Source organism: Eucyclogobius newberryi, unplaced genomic scaffold (genome assembly GCF_026437365.1).
Source record: "Eucyclogobius newberryi isolate DKJ021-1_F unplaced genomic scaffold, fEucNew1.0.hap1 SCAF_18, whole genome shotgun sequence".
NCBI lineage: Eukaryota > Metazoa > Chordata > Actinopteri > Gobiiformes > Gobiidae > Eucyclogobius > Eucyclogobius newberryi.
Genome location: NW_027315812.1, coordinates 17963662 through 17986912, shown reverse-complemented (window position 1 = coordinate 17986912; position 23251 = coordinate 17963662). Strand labels below are relative to the sequence as shown.

The window sequence follows — 23251 nt, the reverse complement described above, 5'->3', positions numbered from 1 at the left end:
GCCGGTTAATAAGTAAAAGGGGTGCATGACGTGTCTAAATTAATGAGTGAAAGATAGCGTGGAATGTGATGCTAAACAACATAACTTACCTAGTGCCACCTCGCAGGCTTTACGCAGCTGGGAATGGTGAGCCTTTTTCACCTCTTTGTCGGCCAAGATCTTTTCCAAAGCTCTGGTTAGGAACATGTTTTTCGTCTTTTTGCCCTCATACATGTCGCACAGGAATTTGGGGCGAGGAGTACCTGGTCCCAACAGGGGCTGCGGCCGCCTCGATGTCAAACGTATTCCTTTTCAAACGTCAGCCACACAGCCCCAAACACACACAAACATAAATAAACACAGAAGGTGGGGTAAATCCCTCAGATTTCCATTAGCAACCTGCCTCCTGCGCCATGTTGGAGAGAGGAAGCGACGTCACGTAGGTTTTAAGATCGGCCGCAGTGAGGCAGCACAGAGGGGCCAGCGCACGCGGGCCGGAGCCTCCTCCCAGAGCCGGGCTCGAGCGGAGTGCGCCCCGCGGCCACAAACTCTATATTATGTCTAAATATCATTATATGTGTTTGAATTTAACGTGTGATCGCCTAATCTTGTCTTTAAAAAATAGTCGTTGATTTTTCTGTTCTTTTCTATGAGCCACCTGCTGGGCGTGTTGGCCACAGCGCTCAGAACGTTCTGAATAAAGTTGTTGAGTGTATTGTCATACTGTGTTGTCATAAAGGCTAATCAACAATAAAGTAATCAATGAATACATTGGTGTTGTAATGTTCCATTTCATAGAACCATTATTAAATCGCCTACATTCTTATTAAATGTATTGACAATTGATTTACAGTGTTTGGTTTTTTTCTCAACGATTTTTATTTTGCCATTATCATTAAGTGCCACACCTGCATGTTTTGCATTGCCACAGAATGCAAAAGCAGTCATGTTTTGCAAAGTTTGGGAGCAAATATCCAGAGAGAAGCTGGCAAGCTGACATCACTGTTTTGGCAGCAGTTGAACGCACAGTTCACTTTGGACTGTTTATGAATCCAACATTTTTAAGTCCATAAATAAGATGGTATTTGGAAAAGTGTTAAGAGTGAATCACCAACTATTAAAACAGGACATCCAGTGTCACATGTTAATGACACAGAATAAAGTTACAAAATGTTTATTAAGTAATATTGCTCATAAAAAATGTGTATAAACACAAAACAATATGTACAAAATGCAAACATGAGATTTCACAGTTGCAAATGCCTTTTTCAATTATTCAAAGTAATGCATGAGAATGACAAATATATGATACAACACCTGTGAAAAGGCACTGGGCATTAAATACTTTATAAACAGATGATACTGAAAGTAAAACAAAATTAGTATTTTTCCATTTCAAAAGCACAAAATATACCATAGTAAATATAAATGTCAGTACAGTACAAATTATTAATGGCTACATTTGACTCTGCCTTTGATTTATACCTGAGAGCTACTGACCAATACTGTTGTCATATCATTCAAAATTTACCAAGAAGAGTGTTGCAGTTGAGAAGGCACAATGTTGATTTAATTTAACAGAAAGAAAATCCAGCACGCATTGTACGTTGAATGCTTCAGTAAATGAGTTCCTGTCTCTAAAAGTGCTATGACAAGTGCTCATAAAACCACCTGGAGTTTATGTTGATACTTTAGTGCTGCTCTGGCCTTTATTGTAATGCTCTGACGGGTCACATTAAACTTGGTACACTGAATATGCATTTGCTCAGAGTGTCATGAACTTATGATTAATGTTTAAGGCAATGACCTTTGACACTGAGATGTCTGTGACGTCCTGGTGGTTTAAGCATTACTGACTTCCAGTCCTATCAGATAATAAAATATTCTTTTTACAAACTAGAAAAAAAACTGCTTGTCATACTTCCTCTGTTTACCTAATAAGAACGGGTACGGTATATACGGTAATCAAACAGGAGATGAGCAGACGTGGGTGTGCAGTGGTGGTCTTCATATATATGGAAATCTGTTGCTGTCTGGCTTACACTTCTTGAGCAGTCCTGTAGCGATGGCCTTCACCGCTCTCATGGTTTCAGTGCAGGTCGGGCTGATGAGAGATTCAGGCAGAAGAAACCCGAAGTATCCTGTGTCTCTGAGTTCAAATGCAAAAGTGTAAGGGATCCCGTTCCTGTAGGCCCAGTCTATAGAACTGCCCGACGTAACATCTGAAAAACAAAAATACATTCATTTGATCTGTAACTAGGAGCTGGCGAGGCTAAATTGAAAGCTATTAGTTGTTGTTTTTTCAGATATAAAAAGAAGTTGAACATTTTTTTTAAACTTTATTTACAGGAGTTTTATCAGAAACAAGTATTTAAGCTGCTAAGTCCAACTTACTGCTTGTAAATGAGTAAATAGAATAGTCCCTGTAGGCCTGTATGGCAAAAGCTTTGTGACGAAATGCCGTCAGCATCTAATAGTAAAACATTTTATCAATTGCAAACCTCTGAGAAAAAGTCATGTGCGTGCGTGGTGACTGAGGCCCGGGTGGAAGGAACAAGCCATCTACATGCTCTCTATAGGAAAAATGCCCATTACAGTCTTTGTGAGGGGCCCCTTCCTGCACTGGTCCCTGGGTAAATGTAAACATAAACCCTGTACCTCTCAGTCCCACACTTAACCTTTTCCATCTGTAAAAGCTGTATTTGCCAAAAAATATGTCTGCATGTGAAAACTAGCGATATGCCAAAGGGTTTCTGAGAGCTAGAAACAAGTTAGACGGAATAAAATACCTACTTCCTCCTTTCATGATTTGAAAATGGGGTACCCCACATTTAAAACGAGAACGTATATTAGTAATAATTGTCATTGAAATAGATGTTTTAGTGCCGACTTTGCCTACACTTAGAGGGGACAACGTCTAGGGAACCACTGATCTAAACAAAGATTTGTTTCTTCAGCATTTTGTCCTTTACTGTTCAATGGAAAGACCCCTGAACAACAAGATACAAAGTAAAGTCTAAGCATAGGCACTTTCCCGTGTTGAGGTGCTTACACAGAGTGGTGGATGCAGGTCCATATCTGTATTTTACTCCATAAGCAGAATACAGAGCTGTCACTGCGGTCTGAGCAGCTGACTCCTGAAAATACAAAATAATTTGACTAACTATTGCTATTTGTGTTACTGAAATACTAATTAACATGGGCCAAGCACGGATGTTCTATCACATACCACACAGCTGAAGTTGGGGATGGTGGCGTACTTGTAAGAATAGGGGTACAGCAGCATTTGGGCGTAGGCGTGGATGGAGATATAAGCTTTGAAGCGTTTTTTGTGTTTACGCAGAAACTTGGCAACAGCTTTAACTTCAGGTTCAGACTCGGGATAAGGGCCACAATAAGTATCATCGCAGGGGTGGGAGGAGGCGCCTTCCTCTGTAAGACAAAGAGGGGAAAACTATAAAGCAATGACAAAACATAAGGCAATGACTGTCTGTTAAGTTTAGATCGCATTATTTGTTAGCTTGGAGCATAGATTTGAATATAAATTAAAACAATTAAAGATTATGTTAAGGAATGACACACTCACCACACCATTTGACTTTCCAGTTCCTGTTTGCATCTACTCCCCTGCAGTGAAACTTGCGATTTTTGGAGCGTGTTTTTCTCCAGAATCGATCCTACACAAAAGTATAGACATTACAGTACCAGTACCCGAGTATATTTACCATAAGACTGAATTGTCCTTACTGTTGTCCAACTGAAGTGGTATCCATCCACATTGAAAACGGGCATAATGTAGAAGTTGAGCTGATTGAGCAGCCGCCTCATCACAGAGTCATGTTGATATGAGGACAGGGCCTGCAGTTACATATAGATATTTTAATATTCAAAGAAGTAATTGAAGAGTACAACTACAGTGGGTTAATACTCAATGAGGACTGGACAGAAAGTCACTGTGTCACTGGGTTAATTCCTGCTATTATATCAGACTTGAATCAGACAGCTGAAGTCAAATTGGACCCTGACCTCCAGTGGCTAACCTTAGTTACTACACAGCACATTCAAGTCAAAAGCACTAAAACTTCAATTAATGCAGATTAATGCAATAATAAACATGAAAGAAAATACAAGGATTAATGATAAGTAATAAACACTTTTTGTTTTGAAAATCGTATTGACATTTTCAACAGAATTAATCACAGGTTTTTACATTAGATTAGCCATGTGACGTTGATCTCATAGACGAATACCGACAGGATCTGCAAAACATATCATGTGTTATATCTTTTATAGTTTTGAGGAGTAATGGCTTTTCCTTTTTGTTATATGAGCAGGAGTAACAGATGTCCGGAGATTAGGTAGGTTTACAGCCCACACACTACATTAAGCTGACTGTAAATTACGCACGAGTTTGAGAAATGTGTACAATAGATTGACTTGAAAAGTACAGACCTCCTTCACAAACCACTGACAGAAAGCAGGTCCGATCCATTCCCGAGCGTGGACGCCACAGTCAATCCACACAGCTTTCTTCTGCGGACGACTTCTCTTTCCTAGCTGACAGCATACAAACAGTGTTGTGTAGTTTATACGTGTTGAATTGTAATACATGTTTATCGAGTATCTTTACTACCTGAAGGACATAAAGAGGCCTTCCTTCATAGGACTTTCCCACAGAAAATATGTCAACCAGGTCTGGGTTTGTTCGGTTCATCTCAAACATCCAGCTTTGGATCTTTAGGAGAAATAATGAATTAATTACAAACTAATATAATCCCCAAATTTACAAGATAGTAAATTATTTTAAATGTATGTTGGATACCCATGATTTAAAGTGATCGTAGTTGCCATAGCAATTAACCATTAAAAATATAATATTGTATCTCTTTTGAACAGTCAGAAAGTACCCACAATAGTTACAGTTGGGAGTAATAGTACAATTAATCATGTGATGGTTTTGCAATTACCTGTGCAATATTCTTTTAAAGTTTTTAATTCAGAATAGATTCCCTTCCCCTTTGCAACAGTTGGTATGGATTTGTTTTGATAGAGGGAAAAAACAGAGCTTCAACACCAAGTCTCTGAAGCTGCTACGTTAAAAATGCGCACAAGCTGTTCAGTGTCAAAGCAGAGACAAGTTCATGTGCATAATCAACATAGTAAAATAAACAGCTTGAAGTGTCAAATGAATGTTGTCTGAGCGTTTGGAGTGAGACTCAAACAGGTAATTGGATGTTTTTGAACGTTCAGAGTTGTGTGTTTGCATACAGAGGGCAAAATACATCATAATAGAACTGTACCTCTTCCAGTGAGTGGTAAACCTCATAGTCGTATTGAGAAGCTGACCTGCGCCTACGGGACGAGCTGTGTCCAGTCTGCTTTTCAATCTCCTTTTGCAAATTTGTAATAAACACTCTGCAGTGAAGCACAAAAAAAAGTAAGACAACATAATTGCGCATATTTACACAAGTTGGTTTAATGTTATCTTGTATCCTTTATTATTTTGTGACTGTAAGTTCTTTTCCATCCAAGTCCTAAAGATGAAATGTGCTATAGCTGTTCTCAGCACTCAGCATGATCTAATCACTGCACTACTCCACCATAGGAAACTCAGACACTAGACCAGGGGTGTCCAAACTTTTTTTCACTGAGCCACATTTTGGAATACAATGTAATTTTGTTTATTGCAGATTACAGCAAGAGCTAACAGTGAGGACCAGTGAATATGAATGTTCCCATTTCTGGGAATGTTTTAGGTTTACTTGTCATCATTCATTTACAATGCCTACAAATGATTTTGTGACCTAAATTAAAAAGACTCACTCAATCAACACAAAACAAAAACACTTTCTTTTTAAAGCTGCAGTCCCTCCCTCAGGACAAAGATGACAACAAAACTCTTTCAAGCTGCTGCTGTGGCTGCTTTGATGAACTTCCATCATTTCAGTGATAGTTTTGATGAGGGCTGGGATTGGACGGGAGATGAAAGCGCCTTTTCTGGAGCAGATCGGAGAAACGCTCTGATGCACTGCAGCTGTGTTCACTGTGTCACAACTATAAAGATCTTTTTCATGAAAATTATACCCCACTCTGCATGTGTGAAGCATATATTACTGAAGCTGAAAGATGGAAGATTTCCCTGGCCTTTAGTGAGCAGCAGTGCGGTTACATATTCAGCTCACAGAGAACACAGTATTTGGATACATATGATCAATGTATGTGTCATCTGTAACTTACTGATAAGTGATGTGCTCCTGCTTTAATTGTGTATGAAGTCTGCGCGTGTCGTTGCGTTTCACATGCACATCCACAGTGGCATTCCAGGCGATTAAAGAAAGGCTGTTGGGCTGCCAAAGATCCACCTAAAACAAAGACATTTAGAGGCAAAATAGTAATAATACACTTAAAAATATAAATGGCATTCAATTGCTTTCTAATAAATTGGTGCCAGTTTACATTATTCTGGCCTGCATCAGCTGTTCCATGCAAGCAAGAGCATACTGTGGGTCTTTAACTAAGGCAAAAGCCCTTTATAGTGGCTTACACAGTCATCAATGTCGATGGAATGTCAACCAAGAGGCACGTACAAGATCAGGGGATGTTAAATCCCATTTGTCGGACACAATTTGTTCAAACTGACTTGTCCTTGTCCTGAGCAGCCAACTGAACAAACAAGTCAACAACTGCATAATAAACATCATATACAGTTAAAAGTCACCACTAGCCTATAGACCTATTCTCTGTGTCAACCAAATCTGTTCGACATACGGTATTACTGTAAAAAATGCTGTCATCACAATGGTCAAAATTTCAGAATGGAAACAAAATTACCGTAAGACATTTCCATTATTTATTTTTATTATAAAGCCTCTCAAAATTTCACCAGAAGTATAATTTGTGGCAAAGTATGCAATATATCTGCAGATAAAATGAATGTCCAGTAAAACCTAAAAAACCTCGCCTTCAATAATCTAAATTACAATTGTAAATGTCTTTATATTGGGCTCAGATATCACTCACATGTATAATTTCTCAAATACATTTTTCAAACTTGTATTCTATCTATATGAAAAGATAAGTGTTAAAATACCTATCCTTCCTATTTTTGCATTTCTTGCCCGTTATATGTGCTGCAATTTAAACACCTGAGCAAGCCGGCAGCATAGCATTTGTTACTGTAAGAAGTGCAAATTCTTTACTACAAATTCAGTTAAGCAAAAATAACATTGCATAAAACACGCCATCATTTGTTCCAGGTGAGGGATTAACTTAAGTCAAAGTGCTTAAAACTTCTGAAACGTTTTGTGATAATGGCCAAATTGTTTTGTTGGGCCAAACCACGCTGTGAAGTGCCCTCTTAACAACCCACACTTAATGGCTCACTTTGACCTTAAATGGGAGATGAAATTGACTCATTCAGCTCTTAGTTCATCAGCCAATGACATTAAAGCTCCAAATAACACACGTCAACAAAGAGTGAAAAAAACAATGAGTGAAGAATGTGGAGCGAGTATTGTAGTGTTGCTGCCATGTCCCAGCTGGCTTTGATTTGGCATGGTTTGGGCAAACAGGCTGGCACATGCTTGTTAATGTGTCGATGCCTGTGATAGTTTACAGAAAGCAGACTAAATTATTTAACGTTACTCAAGGCACAGAGGTCAATATAAAAGCCCTTGTCTCCAAATTTGGGTTTATGATCTTCCCAAATGGTTAAGTGCCGTAAATGTTTCAACACAAACAAATATAAAACAGAAAAAAGCACTAAAATGTCCTCTTAAATATCAGGTTAGACAAACAACTCTCTGAAGATAAAAGTTTATAGGAGAGTTTAAAAGGATTAGACAATCTTCATCTGCTTTTAAATGTTTTATCTCCCCCTTTTCCCTGTTTCTCAGTAGTTCTAACTGCTATTGTTTTAGAAAAATGGCAATATTATGGACGTTTCTGACCCCACTGACCCCATCTGGCAATCATTTGTATTGATTTTAAAAAAGTGGTAAAGAAAAGAAAGAGCATTTGACACTCTATAACGTATGTCAAGTCTATGTAATCACGACAAGCTTGGAGATTGATGAATTGCTTGAACCGAAGAAGGCAAATGCCTGAGCCTGCTGAGGTCTTCCTCTGAACTGTGACCGTGGCCTTTTGAACCACGCGCATAAGTAGTGTGCACAGCCTATCGTGACGATGAGTGAAAATGGCAGAGGTGGATTGAATGTCTGGTCTTGTGTGCATAATTGTTAAAAAAAAAAAAAATACTTCCTTTCCTACTGGTATTGTATTCTACCACTGTGCGACTGGGAATACACCTGCCTATCAAACCCCGCTTCCACACTTTCTGCTGGAGAAATTATCCATTTAAACATTGGGCACATCATATTTCATACTATTTCTGTTTAACTGGTTGATTCTGGCGCTGGGTGCCCACAGCTGTGAAAACAGTAGCTTCTGATGCCTCTGGTTGACCATGCAGCGCCGTGTCCACTGCTTGTCCAGGCATGAAAACTCTGGCTAGACATTGACCAGGAACTTGGCCTGCGCCGCCAATCACAAACATTTACACAGCGGTATTTTCGCAACAGTTTTACGTGCTATGTTTAGAAATAACTTTAGTTCAGGCACTGGCCACCTAAAGACTAGACACAGCTAAATGTTTTCAGGCTAACTTTGTTCTTCCAGCTATTATGGCATCATTATCTCTCCACAGAAATGCTTTGATATTTCATAAGCCCAACACAATCGTCTTTAGACACCACATCAAATATAATGTAATGTTTTGAGATTGGTCTATAACAGTACTGTATTGATAAAAATACAAACGTTGCGTGTGGAAAGACTAGGCTTACCCTCCCAAATGTATAAAGTTAAGTGATCGTGTCTCTAATTGCAGAATCCCAGAAACACGTGTAACTGAGTAGAGCAGCCACAAATGAGTTTCTGTGGTTTCTGTGAAGTAAAAAGAGGTCTCTTTAAAAAGCCTCACACATATTATTACTAGTGGTACACCTCACTCAATCTGTGCAGGTGACAGGTGAGACTTTAGAGGCGTGGGCCCACTGTAACGTATAGAGACAATAGATAATGTAGCATAGCATTTGTGTTTCCAAGTATGGATGTCACAATATCAAATGTAAGTGGGACGATTAGTATGAGAAGACACGATTTAACAATTATTCACGATTATTGATCACGATCAAACAACATTTTTCATTTTCTTTCATCCCCATTGTCTAACGTGTTACTATTTTTTCAGTTTGTGACCAGTTGTGAAATCAAACTTTGTAAATAAACTTTATGCTAATGCAAGATAGAAAAAGGTCCATATAATGAATTAAAAAACACTTAATTCTGCTTCTAAAAGGGTCACAACGTTAATATTTTATTTAGTTGTTAACCGTGTCTATAAAACATGGCTCTCCTCTTGAGGCATGAATAAAATAAAGCAATATCCATCCATCTATCCATTTTCTACCGCTTGGTCCCTTTCGGGGTCGCGGTTAATTAGTAGTAGTAGTAAGTAATAAAGCAATATATTTTACTCAAACAGTCCTTTTACATATCTTTGGATGCATTGTAAAAAAAAAAAAAAAAGGAAGAAACTTAAATTGCTTTAGTTTGAAAAAGTATACATTTGCACTTTTTATGTACAGTATATTATCATCTTTTAAAATATGCTGTACATTGCTAAATTCAAATATTAGTTCGACCCTACCTTCAAGCGTCCCAGGATACTCTTGACCTTCCCAACTTCTTCCTCAGTATTGGGGTGTATCCTGAAGACTTGATCACTGCAACAAAGACATTTCCTGTTAGTATTTAGTAACAGCAGGTTTACAAATGCCCTGCTTGTTGTACAGCCTGGATTTTCTCAAATGGGGGAAACATCTGGGCCATGGGTAACTCCAGCTTCTTTGTCCTAATTGAAGGTGGCATTCACAATAGCAGATGTGTGATGAGACATGGGTGGCTCCTCTTCTCCGTGACATAAAATGTTGAACCGCAGTCAAACAATCTGACACACACCATTGTGGCATTATATTTCCACGTGTTGCAGGTGGAATGGCTCTCTGGAGGACACAAGGGGAGCATCTGGTCCAAATGTTCATTATGGAAAGCCATCCATCAAACACACTGGGTATACAGTGTGTTTAATGTTGTAAAATCATTATGCACCGGTAAATGCAAAAAATGTACCTATTGTAATATTTGACAATGCAGTTGCAAGAAATTAAATGTGTGACAACACTGTCTTGCATCTGACAAGCCACAGAAAACATTCAATGTCAGAGTAAAAAAAGATTATTTGAATATGGAAGTCATAAGAAGACATGGTGAACTTCAAAGCAGCTATGTTCAAACAAAGTATGATATAAAAATGAAAACAAATACACATGCTGGCGGCAAGATCATGTAAACTAACCCTTATATAGAGGCAAAACATGAAATATTTTTATGATTTCCATCTTTCTTTTTTTAATCTTCTAATCAGTTTGAGACACAGAAGATCTTTGTTATGCTCAGTGGAGTCCCATCAGCTTTGCATATATAAGCTTATAGATGCTCTGATATAGAAAGTGTAAGTCAGTAAGTCAATATAATAATAATGGTAGTACATCTGACATACAATTCATAATAAGCAAAATAACTGAGGTCACAACAGAAACATAATTGACTAAGTTCGAGTGCTGGGGTTAAAACATAGTCTAAATATAACCTAACATATTTTGCCTCATTATTCTCGAAATGGGTAAAATTATATGCTTATGAATAAGCCTCTTCCACAAGTCTCTGGGTGTGCCCTGCTTTCAGCGCCCTCAGACACAGACTGTGCTCTTGTCATGGATGTATGTCTATAATTATCTAAACATGTAGTCTGCATGTGCCCCTTTAATTGGGGCTGATGAAAGACCAGTTTCCCTGTGGACTTTGCTCATGTCTCAGTATACAACACATTGTCGCCTATGTAAAGTGTAATTATATAGACCTATTGTCCAGCAAAACATAAACATGCATTGTATTGCAAATAAAAGTGAAGATAAAGTCTGTTGGCAAGTACTCAAAAGTACTATTGCACCAGGATGTTTCATTAAATATAACATAGATATATAATATGAGACTTACTGCTGTTATTCATATATTATACGCACATGTACAATTCTCCCAGGGACCATAGAATTACATTTCTATCTTTCCTGCTTCAATAGAGGATAAATAAATAGATGAAGATATATAAATCTTGCCCCTTGGTGCTTATTATTACCACCAGATGGCGGTTTTATCACTAGTAAAATAACTACAATATCTAGACCTATTCTCTGTGTTTCATTCTTATTGTGATTCTGATAATTCATTTTAGTTCCTTTTTGATAGCCTTTTTGATGGTCGGCTGCATTTCTATAACAAAAAAACAATTTCCCTAGAGACAAATAAAGAAGCCTAACTCTGATTCAGTAGTTTGGTCAAAATAATTCAGCCGTCATTGATTAGTGCAGCATTTACACCATTTTAATCATACATTTAAACAGGAGATGATCAACCATCACTGACTACACTTTACTAAACGAGTCTACTTGAGTTTCATTAGAGTTAGTGTGCACCTTAAAGAGCACTAACGCTCATCTCTGTCAAACGCGTCTCAGAAGGTCCGGAGCCCCGCGGTAACATGAATGAATCCTCTGCCCGGTTCCTCTCACTTACCCTGAGTAGCGGTTTTTGTAGAGCGAGCCCCCGACGGGACATAGCACATGACTGCAGATTATCACACACGTCAGTAAAAGCGAGGCGCGAAATACGCTCCTTTGGTCCCGCGCCATGCTCGAGGAGCGCATCAAAAGTGTCCCGGGACGCGCTAAAGGATGCGAGGAGCGAGGAGCGAGGAGCGAGGAGCGAGGAGCGAGGAGCGAGGAGCGAGGAGCGAGGAGCGAGGATAAAGACCCGTGCTGCACAGTGGCCAAAGTCCGTTTCTCTTTCCACTCTTATTAGTCTATCTCCGGTGCAAAAGGTGCAAAAGGTGCGAGCCCCCGTGAGCTCCAATGAGGGTGAAGCGTTCACTGCCCTTTGAAGCTGCGGAGGGGATTTTAGAAGGCGAGGAGGTCCGGACCCGGGTCATGTCACGTGCTTCATCAGTGTCAGTGCCTCTCTGCACGCTCACATCCCGCACATCCCGCCCGGTGGTGATCCCGGTCCGGTTTGTCCGCGCACAGTGCACACAAACACCAGATATTAGCGCAGTGTCGTGTCTCAGCGTGACTGCGGCGCGCTCATTATAATGTCACACCCATGTTGACGTAGATCGAGTAACTTACCGCCAGCACGGTTAATGAATGGGCCAGTTCATCAAGTGTTTGCTTTCGATATTCACTCAACCCCAAAGATTGCTTTGGTTTGATATAGTATTACATGCATTCACTGACTGGATATCCACTGGCGTATATAGCTCAATCAGTTCAAAAATAAATAAAATAGTGGGCTACATTTGACAGACAAATATTTACTTCAATACTGATAGTGCCTCAGGCTGGGTTTTCACTTTACAAGAATGCAATCTATTATTCATGTTTCCCTTCTCTGTAACCACATCTGCCCTAGGGCTACCTGACAGAGGTGTGGTTGCCTTTCTATGCCAAAGACCTCTCCGACCACCACCAAACGCACACCAACGATGACATCAACGACTTTTACTCAGGTGGAGATGATAATACACCCCTCTCGGACCACCACTACCATTATATATAGGCCTGATTATATATACTTATACTAATCCCATCACAACACTTTCTTGTGACAAAAAGGCATAAGTCTGAGCCAACACTTTGTGCAGTCATTGTGGCCAATTGTGCTGTATCAATGAGGAAAAGGAAACCTTTTCAAGAGTTTAAGAAAAGGAACCTGCCTCACCTCAGTGTGACTTTCCCTTTCATCTCACTCAATGGGCCCCAGATCCAAACTGAAAATCACTTTAGGCTTCACCACCTTCAAAAGTAAAAAAGCAAGTCAAGCAATTATGATTTTATTGGCGAGTTATATATCTGCTTGGCCTGACCTGACTGGGGAATCCCTGTGCAAAGCATTAGATTGTCTCCCTTCCGTGCCTGGTTTGATCCTTTATTATCGCCCAACACACTGTGATTAGATGCTTAAGTCAACTGGCAGCCCTCTTGCTTTTGTGATCGCTCAGCAACGGCACATTTTTCACATGCTTTTCTCCAGTGTCAACGCCGCACCACCTGCTTTATACCAACACTTATGGCGAACAACTGACTCTGAGCTCACCCTGCGTGGACAATACACAAACGACGCAATCAGACGTCGTGTGTTTTGAGCCACAGAGATTCTTTTTGTTTTGGTTGAACACATTTCTCAACAGTAGATATAAATTAAGTCATAATTTCAAAAGGTGGAAAAAAGAACTTAAATAAAACATGTTCATCATCAGATACTTATAATGATTACTAAAAATGCGTACAGCTATGACCTACTAATGCTATTTTATTACTATTTATACTATTTGTGCTGTGATTTATCCACTACTTTAATGGCATCGGTTACATAACTTTTGCCATAGTCTACATTAGTTTGTAGTATTAAGTGTATATTTCTAGCAAAGTATTTCTCTACTTCTGCTACTTCTACTACTGCAAACACTAATGCCACTGTTGTTGTTGTTGTTGTTGTTGTTTGTATCACAAATTATCGCCACAAAATCTATTTAACTCCTACTACCTTAACATCATCTTAGGCTATGAATTATCCATTGAAGTCCAAAGTGTACTTAACCAAACAATTTAATCTCTCGTCTTTTCTAAGCTGTTACTATGTTTTGCCAAAATCTCAACTCACTTTACATAAAACAAACAACTGTGGCTGGGTGTAATTTCTTATCCACTCCACAGATGTAAGTAGCACTTTTCAGCTCGTCTTGTTAATTCAAACCCTCACAACATCTGCATTTAACACTCTTTTCAGAATCCACCTCTTCTAGTGGAAAGTGTCGTCAAAATCCAAATTGAACCCTCCAATGCTGAATGAAGTGGAATTACTGGCAGTGGCTTTTCTCAAGAGCGTAACATAAACTGCTGTGTTTTTAACCTCTGCATACAGGAACATATTCAAGTAAAAATGCTGGCTTTGCGTTCTATGTTTACCGTGTTCTGGGATTTGTAGGTTTGAGAGCTGGCACTGGTCACACAGTGCGGTGGTCCTTGTGTTGTTTTAATGCGGAGGAAGCCCGGGCTGTGTCTGTGTGTAGTGCCAGTGGGTTTTGCCTACATTTGGAGTGGTGCTTGTCACAAAAGAGCCAAAGTCTGCAGGATCTCACCGTCGCACCATGGCCCAGTAAATCATCTTATTGCTGAGTGCTGAGCGGTGTGAATGAGCCCTTTGAGAAGATGGGAAAAGGACGAGAGTAGCTTTAGTTTCTTTGCTATTGCTGATGAATTTAGCACGGACTGATTTGTTCTATTAACTCTAACCCTAACTCAAAAGGGTATATTTTTTACTGGATGCCCAATGGAAAATGGTTTACTTTGGTTTAAAGACATTATAGATTTGATGAACGGTCAAGAATCTGTACATCCCATCATATTTGCTGCAAAATATGTAACAATCAAGCTAAATCACTATGGATGGTAATAATTCAAATGCGAGAATTTCCTCTGTCAACTAAAATATCAAGTTTCTTCTGTATAAAACCTGCTTGCCCTACTACTACCTACAGCAAAAAATATGCTTTTGTTTATTGTATTAGTTAAGTAGTTCATGTTTGAGTTTCTTGCAAATGTTGAAGCCACTAGACATGTTTGAGAATGAATAGAATAGAATTGTACAATGAAAAGATAAGTTGAAATCTTGCGGTTAGATATTTCGGCCCAATTTACTAACCACTTTTAGTCTCAAATTTAGAAAGGTAAGAAGGTCAGATTAGAGATGTTTTGCACATTTTCCTTGCAAAGTCAGTATTTAGACTGAGAATTGCAAGAACAAAATCAGTTTATAAAGTCTATAAAACATAGTACTTGTCTACAAGGGAAAACAAGCAGTGCTTTTCAATACTTAAAGATAGGACATTGACAGAAAAGTGTTGTAGACCTCCAAACCACTCCAAAGTCAAGCTGTGAGTGCACATGATTGACCCTTGAACCCGGAGGGAAGAGCTAATGCCGAGAGGTGAAGGGTTAAAGATGGCAGGCCATTTAGGAGACAATGTAGCCTTTTGGCATTTAGGGAAATTTTCTCACTCAAAGCGCAGCCGCCTTTAAGTATTTAAGAGAGATTTAAAAGTGCCAAGCCATAAAACAAGAATGTAGATAAAATAAAATGCAATATTGTCGGCTACACCTGCAGGCCACGAAAGAGGATACAACGACTCAATTACATAGCAACAGAATTCACAATATTTTAGACAATATTTCTAAAACAGAAATTTGGCAACCAAGTACAGCACTGAACTGGCAATACTATAATCGAGGAGGATCATAAATATTTCAAAATTACCACTTTTACCTTCTTTTATTTGTGTGCGTTTTGGCTTGAGTCACATTATTCTTTCATTGCACTCATATGTCATTGGCATTGTCAGTGTTTGCTCATTTTACAAGCAGTTGCTATGGCAGTATATTGCTGCTAGCACAATGCATCCTTATCCATTGCTTATTATTTATTTCAACTTTCTTGGAGGTTTATAAGTGCTAGTTCCCAGCCTACACTTGCATTCTTTCTGTGATATTTGTATATCGCATTTTTCTTCTGCAGGGCCTAGGGCAAAATGTAGAATGTATACTGCGAAATCCTAGTCTTCAACTCCACTGCATAGCTGGATATATAAGTAAGTGCTCAAATACTCGTGTCCTACTTTTTGAATCCTTTTGTTGCTGTTCAAATAAATTCAGTAAATTCAGTAAAGGCTGTAGTTGTGTTGACAAATGTCAGCCAAACACATACTGAATTATACAATAGACCTGTATGACTGACACAGTTCCAGTAGTGCTAATCATATGTTAAGATTCAAGATTCAAGATTCACATTTGATTATGGCTTGTACAATGGGAGCTATTCTTGCCTTAAACTCCTTGTCCAATCAGATCAGGGCTTCCCAGCAGAGCACAGCAAGCCACTAAACCACAAATAATGAACTTAATTCTACAGACAAAACCATGGGCTATAAAAAGCACAGTGGGGATTTACCTGCCCCAAAAAGCCTCCTTCAAAACCACAAAGAGTGTAGTAACAGCTAATACAGTTGAAAGGTTTTTAAGATACAGAACAGAATATATAAGCTGCCCCACACAACAAACTTCTATTTTTTTTGTTCATGCTACAACAGCACCATCTAACGGTAAGAGAGCGGCAGTGCAGTATATTATAATTTGCAGTTCCATGTATGACCAGCAGGGTACAGCATGTGTCCAGCTTTGGCTACTGATTTTGCTGCGATAGCCTTATCTTACCCTCTTACACTCACATGATGCTGTAGGCGAGCAAATCCTGCAACAAATCAAAGCTGAAGTGTCTCGTGATTTAAATCATGACTGTACTCTTCTCTACAATGAATGGTCCTATGATTTATAGACTTTCATAGCCTATTCAATGATTTTAAAATTACTCTAAATCTATAATTGACATGTTTGTTACTATTGGTTATGCTGATGTAAGCAGCCATAGTGCGTTTTCTATGATAGGTGGCTAGTGGCTCCAAAGAAGATAGAAGGAGCTCAATCACCCAGGAGCTCAGAGTAGAGCTGCCGCTCCTCAACCTCAAGCAGAGCCAGCTGAGGCAACATGGGCTTCTAGCAGCAGAACTACCATTCAAATATATTCACATGTACAATAACTTCAAAAAATTAACAGGAGGGCTGACAACTCGGCTAGTAAACATTTTTTTAAAGCTTCACCCTGATATTAATTGCAATAAAAAAGAACATATTTTGTCATGAATGCTACACTAATGAATAGAAACACATCATACACTAGTACAGCAGACTACTAAACAATGTGTTTTGTGTCATAAGGCTCAGTATTTACCACTGGCATGAGGCGCGGCTCTTTAAACGTCTGTGTTGATGTGTTTGGTGGGTTCGAGCTTCCTGGACACCGATACCAAGTTGTCACAAACCCATTTGCAGCTTACTGTTGCAAGAGTTGAGTTTTTATGGCTGAAATTCATCAGCTTCATTAGGCAGCTGCTGCAGATTTTTAAAAGTGGAAAAGGAGGGTGGTTACTGAGAGAAGCTGCTAAAGTAATACGACTTGGTTACACAGACTGCTGCAGTGGCACTTTAGGTTTGGGACCCTAGTATGTAGGCTGATAAACAACAAACATGTTGTTATTTTGCCAGTTGCAAATAGATTGTGTAAGTGAGAAAGTAAATTGCATTTTAACTTTAACAACACATTCGCGCTTCTTCTATTAATCTAATTTTCATTACAATTGGGGCAATATGATAATTTAAAAGTTGCTTATAAATTAACATAAGTAGCCTAAATAATTGAGTTTATTTTTGGAACTGGAGTCTTCTATAAAAGTTAAATAGCATGCTATAAAAGTTTAATACTGAAATAACTTGCTTCTTCAGTGGCGGAACTTCTTGAATTACTTATCTGGTGAAGGGTCTATGTGAAGGGTCCACCACCAGTGCATCTCTTGCAGGTGGAGCCCAGAAGGTGGCACTACCTGGTCAGTCACAGGTCAAATGTGTGAGCGATGGGACCTAACTCATGGTATGGTATGGTATTTTTGATAAAAAAAAAAAAATAAAAAAAAAAATACATGTGCAGTGAAATAATTGCTGATGCCACATTGTACAGCATTTCTAGTCATAACAGCTCAACAGTGAAAATCAGGTGCCGGACCTTCTATCAGAAAAGTTACAAACAGCTCCTTTAACATAGCATTGGAAAAGATTGTATAGGCTGCGCGAATTTTAAGTTTCAAACTAAAGCGCCCACCTTTCAAAGTCCTTAGTGGAATTTTATTTTGAAGAGCTTAGCCGGATATAGTTCGACTATTACAGTTGTCTTGACTATGGTCCTTGTCGGAGGAAGGCAGGCTCGGGGATGCGGAAAGTCACATGGAGACAACTTTCCCACTGGAGTCGGGCCGGAGGGGTTCTCCTCACGTTGCAGCCGCGTCCTCATCACTTTGGCAAAACTTTTCTTTTAACCGGCCTTTCCCCCCCCCCCCCCGTTCCTCGCGGACGAAGCGCGTGAAAACACCGGTTGCGCGCTCACTCTTTGTGAACTTTGTGCTTTGCCTGTCAGACTGTGATGTAAAAGTTGGCGGAGCGGCTCTGCATTCACTGACCCAACAATGACCGAGGAAAACCGGAGCGAGCACCGGGCTGAAAGCGGGAAGGATTTGGAGAAGCAGCTCCGGTTACGCGTGTGCGTCCTGAACGAGCTGTTAAAGACCGAGCGGGACTATGTCGGGACGTTAGAGTTTCTCTCGGTGAGTTTGGGCAACTTTTAACAACAAGTTTCCGAGTGAGAATAACCCAACAAGTGCTAACTCCATCGTAAACAACGCCACCATAAAAGGCTTTTTAATATGCACGATCTTACATGTTTATAACTGTCTCCACCAACGTATACCAGAAAATACATGTTGTGTATATATTTATTGAAGAAATGACCAGATTGAGAGCAATGTAGCCTAATTCACTTCTGACAAACACAAGTGCAAAAACAATACATTTTAATTTAAAGAAGTGATCACTTAATTTTGATAGACGTTGATTCACGCCTAATGAATAGATCCTGCTTTGGCTGAGTAGTGGTCAGTTGTAGGAGCCTAGGCTAGTTGGAAACCATGAATAGATACTGTGGGCTGTAGGGTCTTGGGTGTATTGTGCATTATTGCTGTTGCTTTCCCCCCCAAAGCATATGCACTGTATGAATGCCCCAGGCCCAGTCCTCCACTCACTGGTCTGATGTTTTCAATGGATGACACTGGGATTGGGGCCCAGCTTTATCAGCTCCACATCAGGTGAGGCCTCTCTCATATGCATGGAAGCTGAGCTGCTCCATCTTCTTCAGTGTTGGAAGCTGTATTTATTGTTGATGCGCGGATTGAAATGAGGTTTTTACAGTTGAATTTGAGGCTGGAGTGTGACACAATGTAAAACATAACCTATAGTGAAACTGATGGTCATGAAGTGCACTAGTTGGACCAATACTTTGAGGCCTACATCGACAGAATAATTAAGTAAATATATTCACTTGATACTGCATCCAAAAAAATACACCTTTTGTCCCACCCTCCACCTTTAGGTCTTTGGGACATTGCACAGTAGGTCAAAGTGTAGATAAGGTTCTCAAGTGGCTGGGCTTGGTGCTGTATATGCCTTGTTTAAGGCATATTTCCTGGTGGCAAAATTCCTCTGAGATTAAGAACAATGGGGGACAAATGAAGTCTGGTCACCCGAGTTGAACTGTACGTACATATTTGGACTCAGGACAAGCAATGCACTTTACCTTTTCTATGAGGTGCAGCAAGGTAACTCAGACATACCCTATGCTTCACCTCTTAGCCTTCCTGTACATGCTTTAATTCACAGCTTATAAAGGCAGTGACGGAGAGGCCCTTGGGAGAACTGTCTACTCTATTTGCCCATCTTATGTAATGTACTATTATAGCTTGTTAGTGGGCGGCGATGGACACTGTGTTTGTTTTGGAAAGCAATAAGCAAATAGACTGACAGGTATCCTTAGAAATATCTCAATGGGAGGGAAAAAGCAAGAGTTAAGCAAACAGTATTTTACACGGCTCCTTAAATTTGATTTACTGAAGTATGCTATTATTGGCCATTGATTTAAAATGATTGAAAATGCCATTTGCAAGTAAGAATAGAAGACGGCATGAAGCAGGAAATCTTTGATGTACTGATTCTAGGGGGAGATCTGAGCCACGAGTTAACTTAATATATTCCAAAGAGCTTTGCAGTGTATTAAGTGGTCCCCAAGCTGCTGACTTCCTCTGCCAGACAAAAGCCTGCTGAACTATGAAGCAACCACAGTGTAAGGCTTTACAGCGCTTTTACAGCGACAAATCAAACATACATCTTTTAATTGTTTTGTAGTAAGTAGAGGTAGTTAAATGTTATTGAATCCAAATGTTTAAAGCATAATCTAAATCATTGATGTGTTTTACTATATGACAGAATTAGTATAAATGTTGGTGGTCATTTTTAAAGCTGTTGTTTCAGTAAACTGGCTACAGGAAGTTGAGCCTAATAGAGAAAACAGATGTGGAAAGGGTCTTTAACAGGTTCTGAGAAGCAGAGGCTGTCATGTTGTGACTGGATCATTATATTTAAGTTTACTATATGTATGTCAGTAATTATTTTTGTTCTCTTATAAAGATCTCATACGAATTCTCTTCAACAATGATGCTAGATAAAGGAACATATTGACAATTGTTGGTTGAACTTTTCTTTACTGCACGGTAAAAGTATGAGATAGTAATAGCAACAGCGTAATTAGTAAGTGGGACATAAACAGGGACAAATGTATTTTTCAAACCCATTTCTGTTTCTAATTTACAATGCTAACATGGTTATTTACGGTATCTGAAAGATACACGTCTAGTTACTTAAAGGCGCAATGGACGATTTTTCGGCGATTTGAGAACGCAGGCGGAAGTGCGCATGCGCACTCCCCCGTGCGGACTGATACAACACACACGTGCGTTTGTTTATTAGCGCAACGGAGCGCATCGCATCTCTCGTCTCCCGTAGATTTCTGTCCACATTTGCGTCAGCTCGAACTGTCTTTCTCCGTCTTCATTTTGTCCCGTACTCTGAGGGAACTATATTATGATAGATCCATGCGCTTAGGCACGCGGAAACGTGGGGACGAGCCAGACGCGGCTGCAGGTGAGCGGTAGGTGCGTTTTATGATTGATACGTGGCAGGACAAATGATTTATCCACGCCACGAGGAAATAATGATAAAAAATTTGCTGAAAAAAATCTTCCATTCCACCTTTAAAAGATTTGGTCAGCCCTGACAGCAAATCATATTTCATTATAATAATACTTGAAAGAAGTCATGGTAAGAAGTATATATCATCCATATTATGTTATCCCTTTACCCCTTTATTCTTTTGTTTTTGGGCAAGTAAACAAATTATAATATATATAAGTAAGTCGGTGTAATCCCTCATTCGTAGAGGCGTGTTCCATTGTAGAAAAAGCTTCAGTTGTAGTCATCTGGACTCAGTTAGAAAAATTAGACGTTTCGACTCTCATCCAAGAGTCATTGTCAATAAGACAAGGTCGAGAACTCGGATTTCAGGATTTTGGGGTGCACGGTGGCAAAGGCGGTTAGCGCTCTTGCCTCCTAAGAAGGAGATCATGGGTTCAATTCCCGGACCAGAACAACATCACATGATCTCTCTGGGTGGAGTCTGCATGTTCTCCCCGTGTTATCGTGGGTTCTCTCTGGGTTCTCCGGCTTCCTCCCACCGTGTGTTAGGTAAAGATTGGTAAGTCTAAATTGGCCCTAGTGAATGAATGTGAGAGTGAACTGTCTGTAATGTTTATGTCTCTGTGTCAGCCCTGCAGGGTGTACCCCGCCTAAGGCCCAAAGTCACTGGGATAGGCTCCAGTCACCCGCGACCCCGAAAGGGAACAAGCGGTAGAAAATGGATGGATGGACAATTTCTGTTTAGCAACCTCATAACCACAATAATGCTTTATGACACGTAATTAAGTCAGATGCCCAAAACAAATAGATCTTGCAACAGTCATCAGAGACTCTTCAAAACAACTGAAATGTCCTACAATATGACAACCCCATGAACTCACATACCCCATGTTGGTGGATCCAACTAATGCTGCTGTTCAGGTCAGGTTTTTTTTACCTTCAAAAGTCATCAGAAGAACTGCTGGAAAGACTATGCTGTGTGGTAGTTGTCTCCTCTGGAATTCCTCATAGATGTGGCGAAACTTTTCTTGTTGCTGACGGACCTTGTATGATAAATCTTGAGCGAGCACTTTCTTGCATTTGTACTGGAGGACTTTTTCAACCTTCATAACATGTTCCTTCTCATGGTGGTTAAAGGTTGTATGGAGGATTTTCAGTTAGTTTTTAGTTGTCATTATCTGTTCAAAACAGCCAGATGTGCCACAGGCTTGCTCTTATGTATGGTAACAAAAAAAAGCATAAAAATACATTAAGTTTGGACGTGGTGGGGCCACCAATAGAAAACGAGGCTACCTTGTATTGGCCCTTGGCTTGTCAAACTCACAACGTTCCTAGCATAACTGACTATGTGCTTTGAGTTTATGTAATTTTATGCAAGTAGCCTTACGCACTATGTAAGACACCGTTTACCCCAGCGCTGCAGTTCTTATCGGTTTCTTCAAATTGCAGCTTCCTAGCAGTTTTTTACAATGGCAGACAAGAATCCACAACCAGTTAACTGCAAAAGAAAGTGTATTTGAGGTTGCTGAAAAGTGGAGACAAGAGAAAAAGCAGTGCAAAGCCAAGCTAAAGGGATTGTCTGAGATTCTTTCTAGCAATGGCAGACGACGAGTCTAAAACGGGTCCCGTCTCCTCCCGCCGTCAGCCCCACCATATCGGCTTCTATTTTGTCAAAGAGGATACGGCTCTCAGCCCTCACCTCAGCTCTCAATGAGGCAAACTCATTGCTGTTGTTGTTACTACGTTGTGAGTCTGCATCATGGACAGGGCTTGTCTGTGTTAGCATCATTAGCTTGTGAGGGGGTTTGTTTTCCGCTTAGGTTACAGTCCGTCAGCTTTGATTGTTTAGCTCCCAAAGCTTTGCCTTCCTTTGTAGAAAAATGTTCAGTTGTAGTCATCTGGACACTGTTTTTGAAAAACAACACGTTCTGACTTTCTTCCAAAAGTCATTCTCAATCTGTGGATCTAGTCTGAGAACTCAGATATTTATCCTACTGTTGAGCTGTGTACCAGTAAGCTCTGCTCACCAGTCTCTTTCAAACCATCTCTTCTGCTGCTTAGAATCTTCACCTCACTGTCTTCAAAGGAGTGGTTGTGGCTTTTAGATGGAGGTGCTCTGTAATCCTAAATTTGCGTGCCTTCTGTGTTGATACAGCCTTTTGTGAAAGTGGCTGTTTAGTCTCACTTATGTAACGCTCTGTACAACTTTCATCACTTTTCAACTATGGAACACTCCTGGACAAATGAGCGATTACACCGACTTTACCTTCCTTGTCTTCTTCAGGTTTAGTCATCTCTCAGTGTCTTGCTCCTCATTTTTGGGGTTTTGTGGGTGAAACGGATATTTTACAGGC

General features: G+C 39.8%; 3 protein-coding genes across 6 annotated transcripts in view; 1 reads left to right on the top strand and 2 right to left on the bottom strand.

The window, feature by feature from the left end:
- The window catches only part of arfgef1 (ADP-ribosylation factor guanine nucleotide-exchange factor 1 (brefeldin A-inhibited)), a 38452-nt gene extending 38030 nt beyond the window's left edge, over nucleotides 1-422 (bottom strand). For all 4 annotated transcript variants that reach the window (XM_072450772.1, XM_072450773.1, XM_072450775.1 and 1 more), the window contains exon 1: nucleotides 90-422. In XM_072450772.1, the coding sequence (XP_072306873.1) occupies nucleotides 90-213 (124 nt within the window). In that variant the 5' untranslated portion in view covers nucleotides 214-422. The remainder of the gene's footprint in view (nucleotides 1-89) is intronic.
- A 1497-nt stretch (nucleotides 423-1919) lies between these two features.
- Nucleotides 1920-11807, bottom strand: cpa6 (carboxypeptidase A6). The gene is made up of 11 exons (XM_072450777.1): nucleotides 11677-11807; nucleotides 9692-9767; nucleotides 6217-6341; nucleotides 5280-5394; nucleotides 4613-4714; nucleotides 4432-4536; nucleotides 3727-3837; nucleotides 3566-3656; nucleotides 3209-3411; nucleotides 3032-3116; nucleotides 1920-2201 (listed from the first exon to the last, which is right to left on the bottom strand). Exons 1-11 carry the CDS (start codon nucleotides 11805-11807, stop codon nucleotides 1987-1989), a joined length of 1359 nt encoding a protein of 452 aa, XP_072306878.1. The 3' UTR covers nucleotides 1920-1986.
- A 6394-nt stretch (nucleotides 11808-18201) lies between these two features.
- Nucleotides 18202-23251, top strand: part of prex2 (phosphatidylinositol-3,4,5-trisphosphate-dependent Rac exchange factor 2) — a 76424-nt gene continuing 71374 nt past the window's right edge. Inside the window, exon 1 of the mRNA XM_072450771.1 lies at nucleotides 18202-18421. Coding sequence (XP_072306872.1) covers nucleotides 18284-18421 — 138 coding nt within the window. The 5' untranslated portion in view covers nucleotides 18202-18283. The remainder of the gene's footprint in view (nucleotides 18422-23251) is intronic.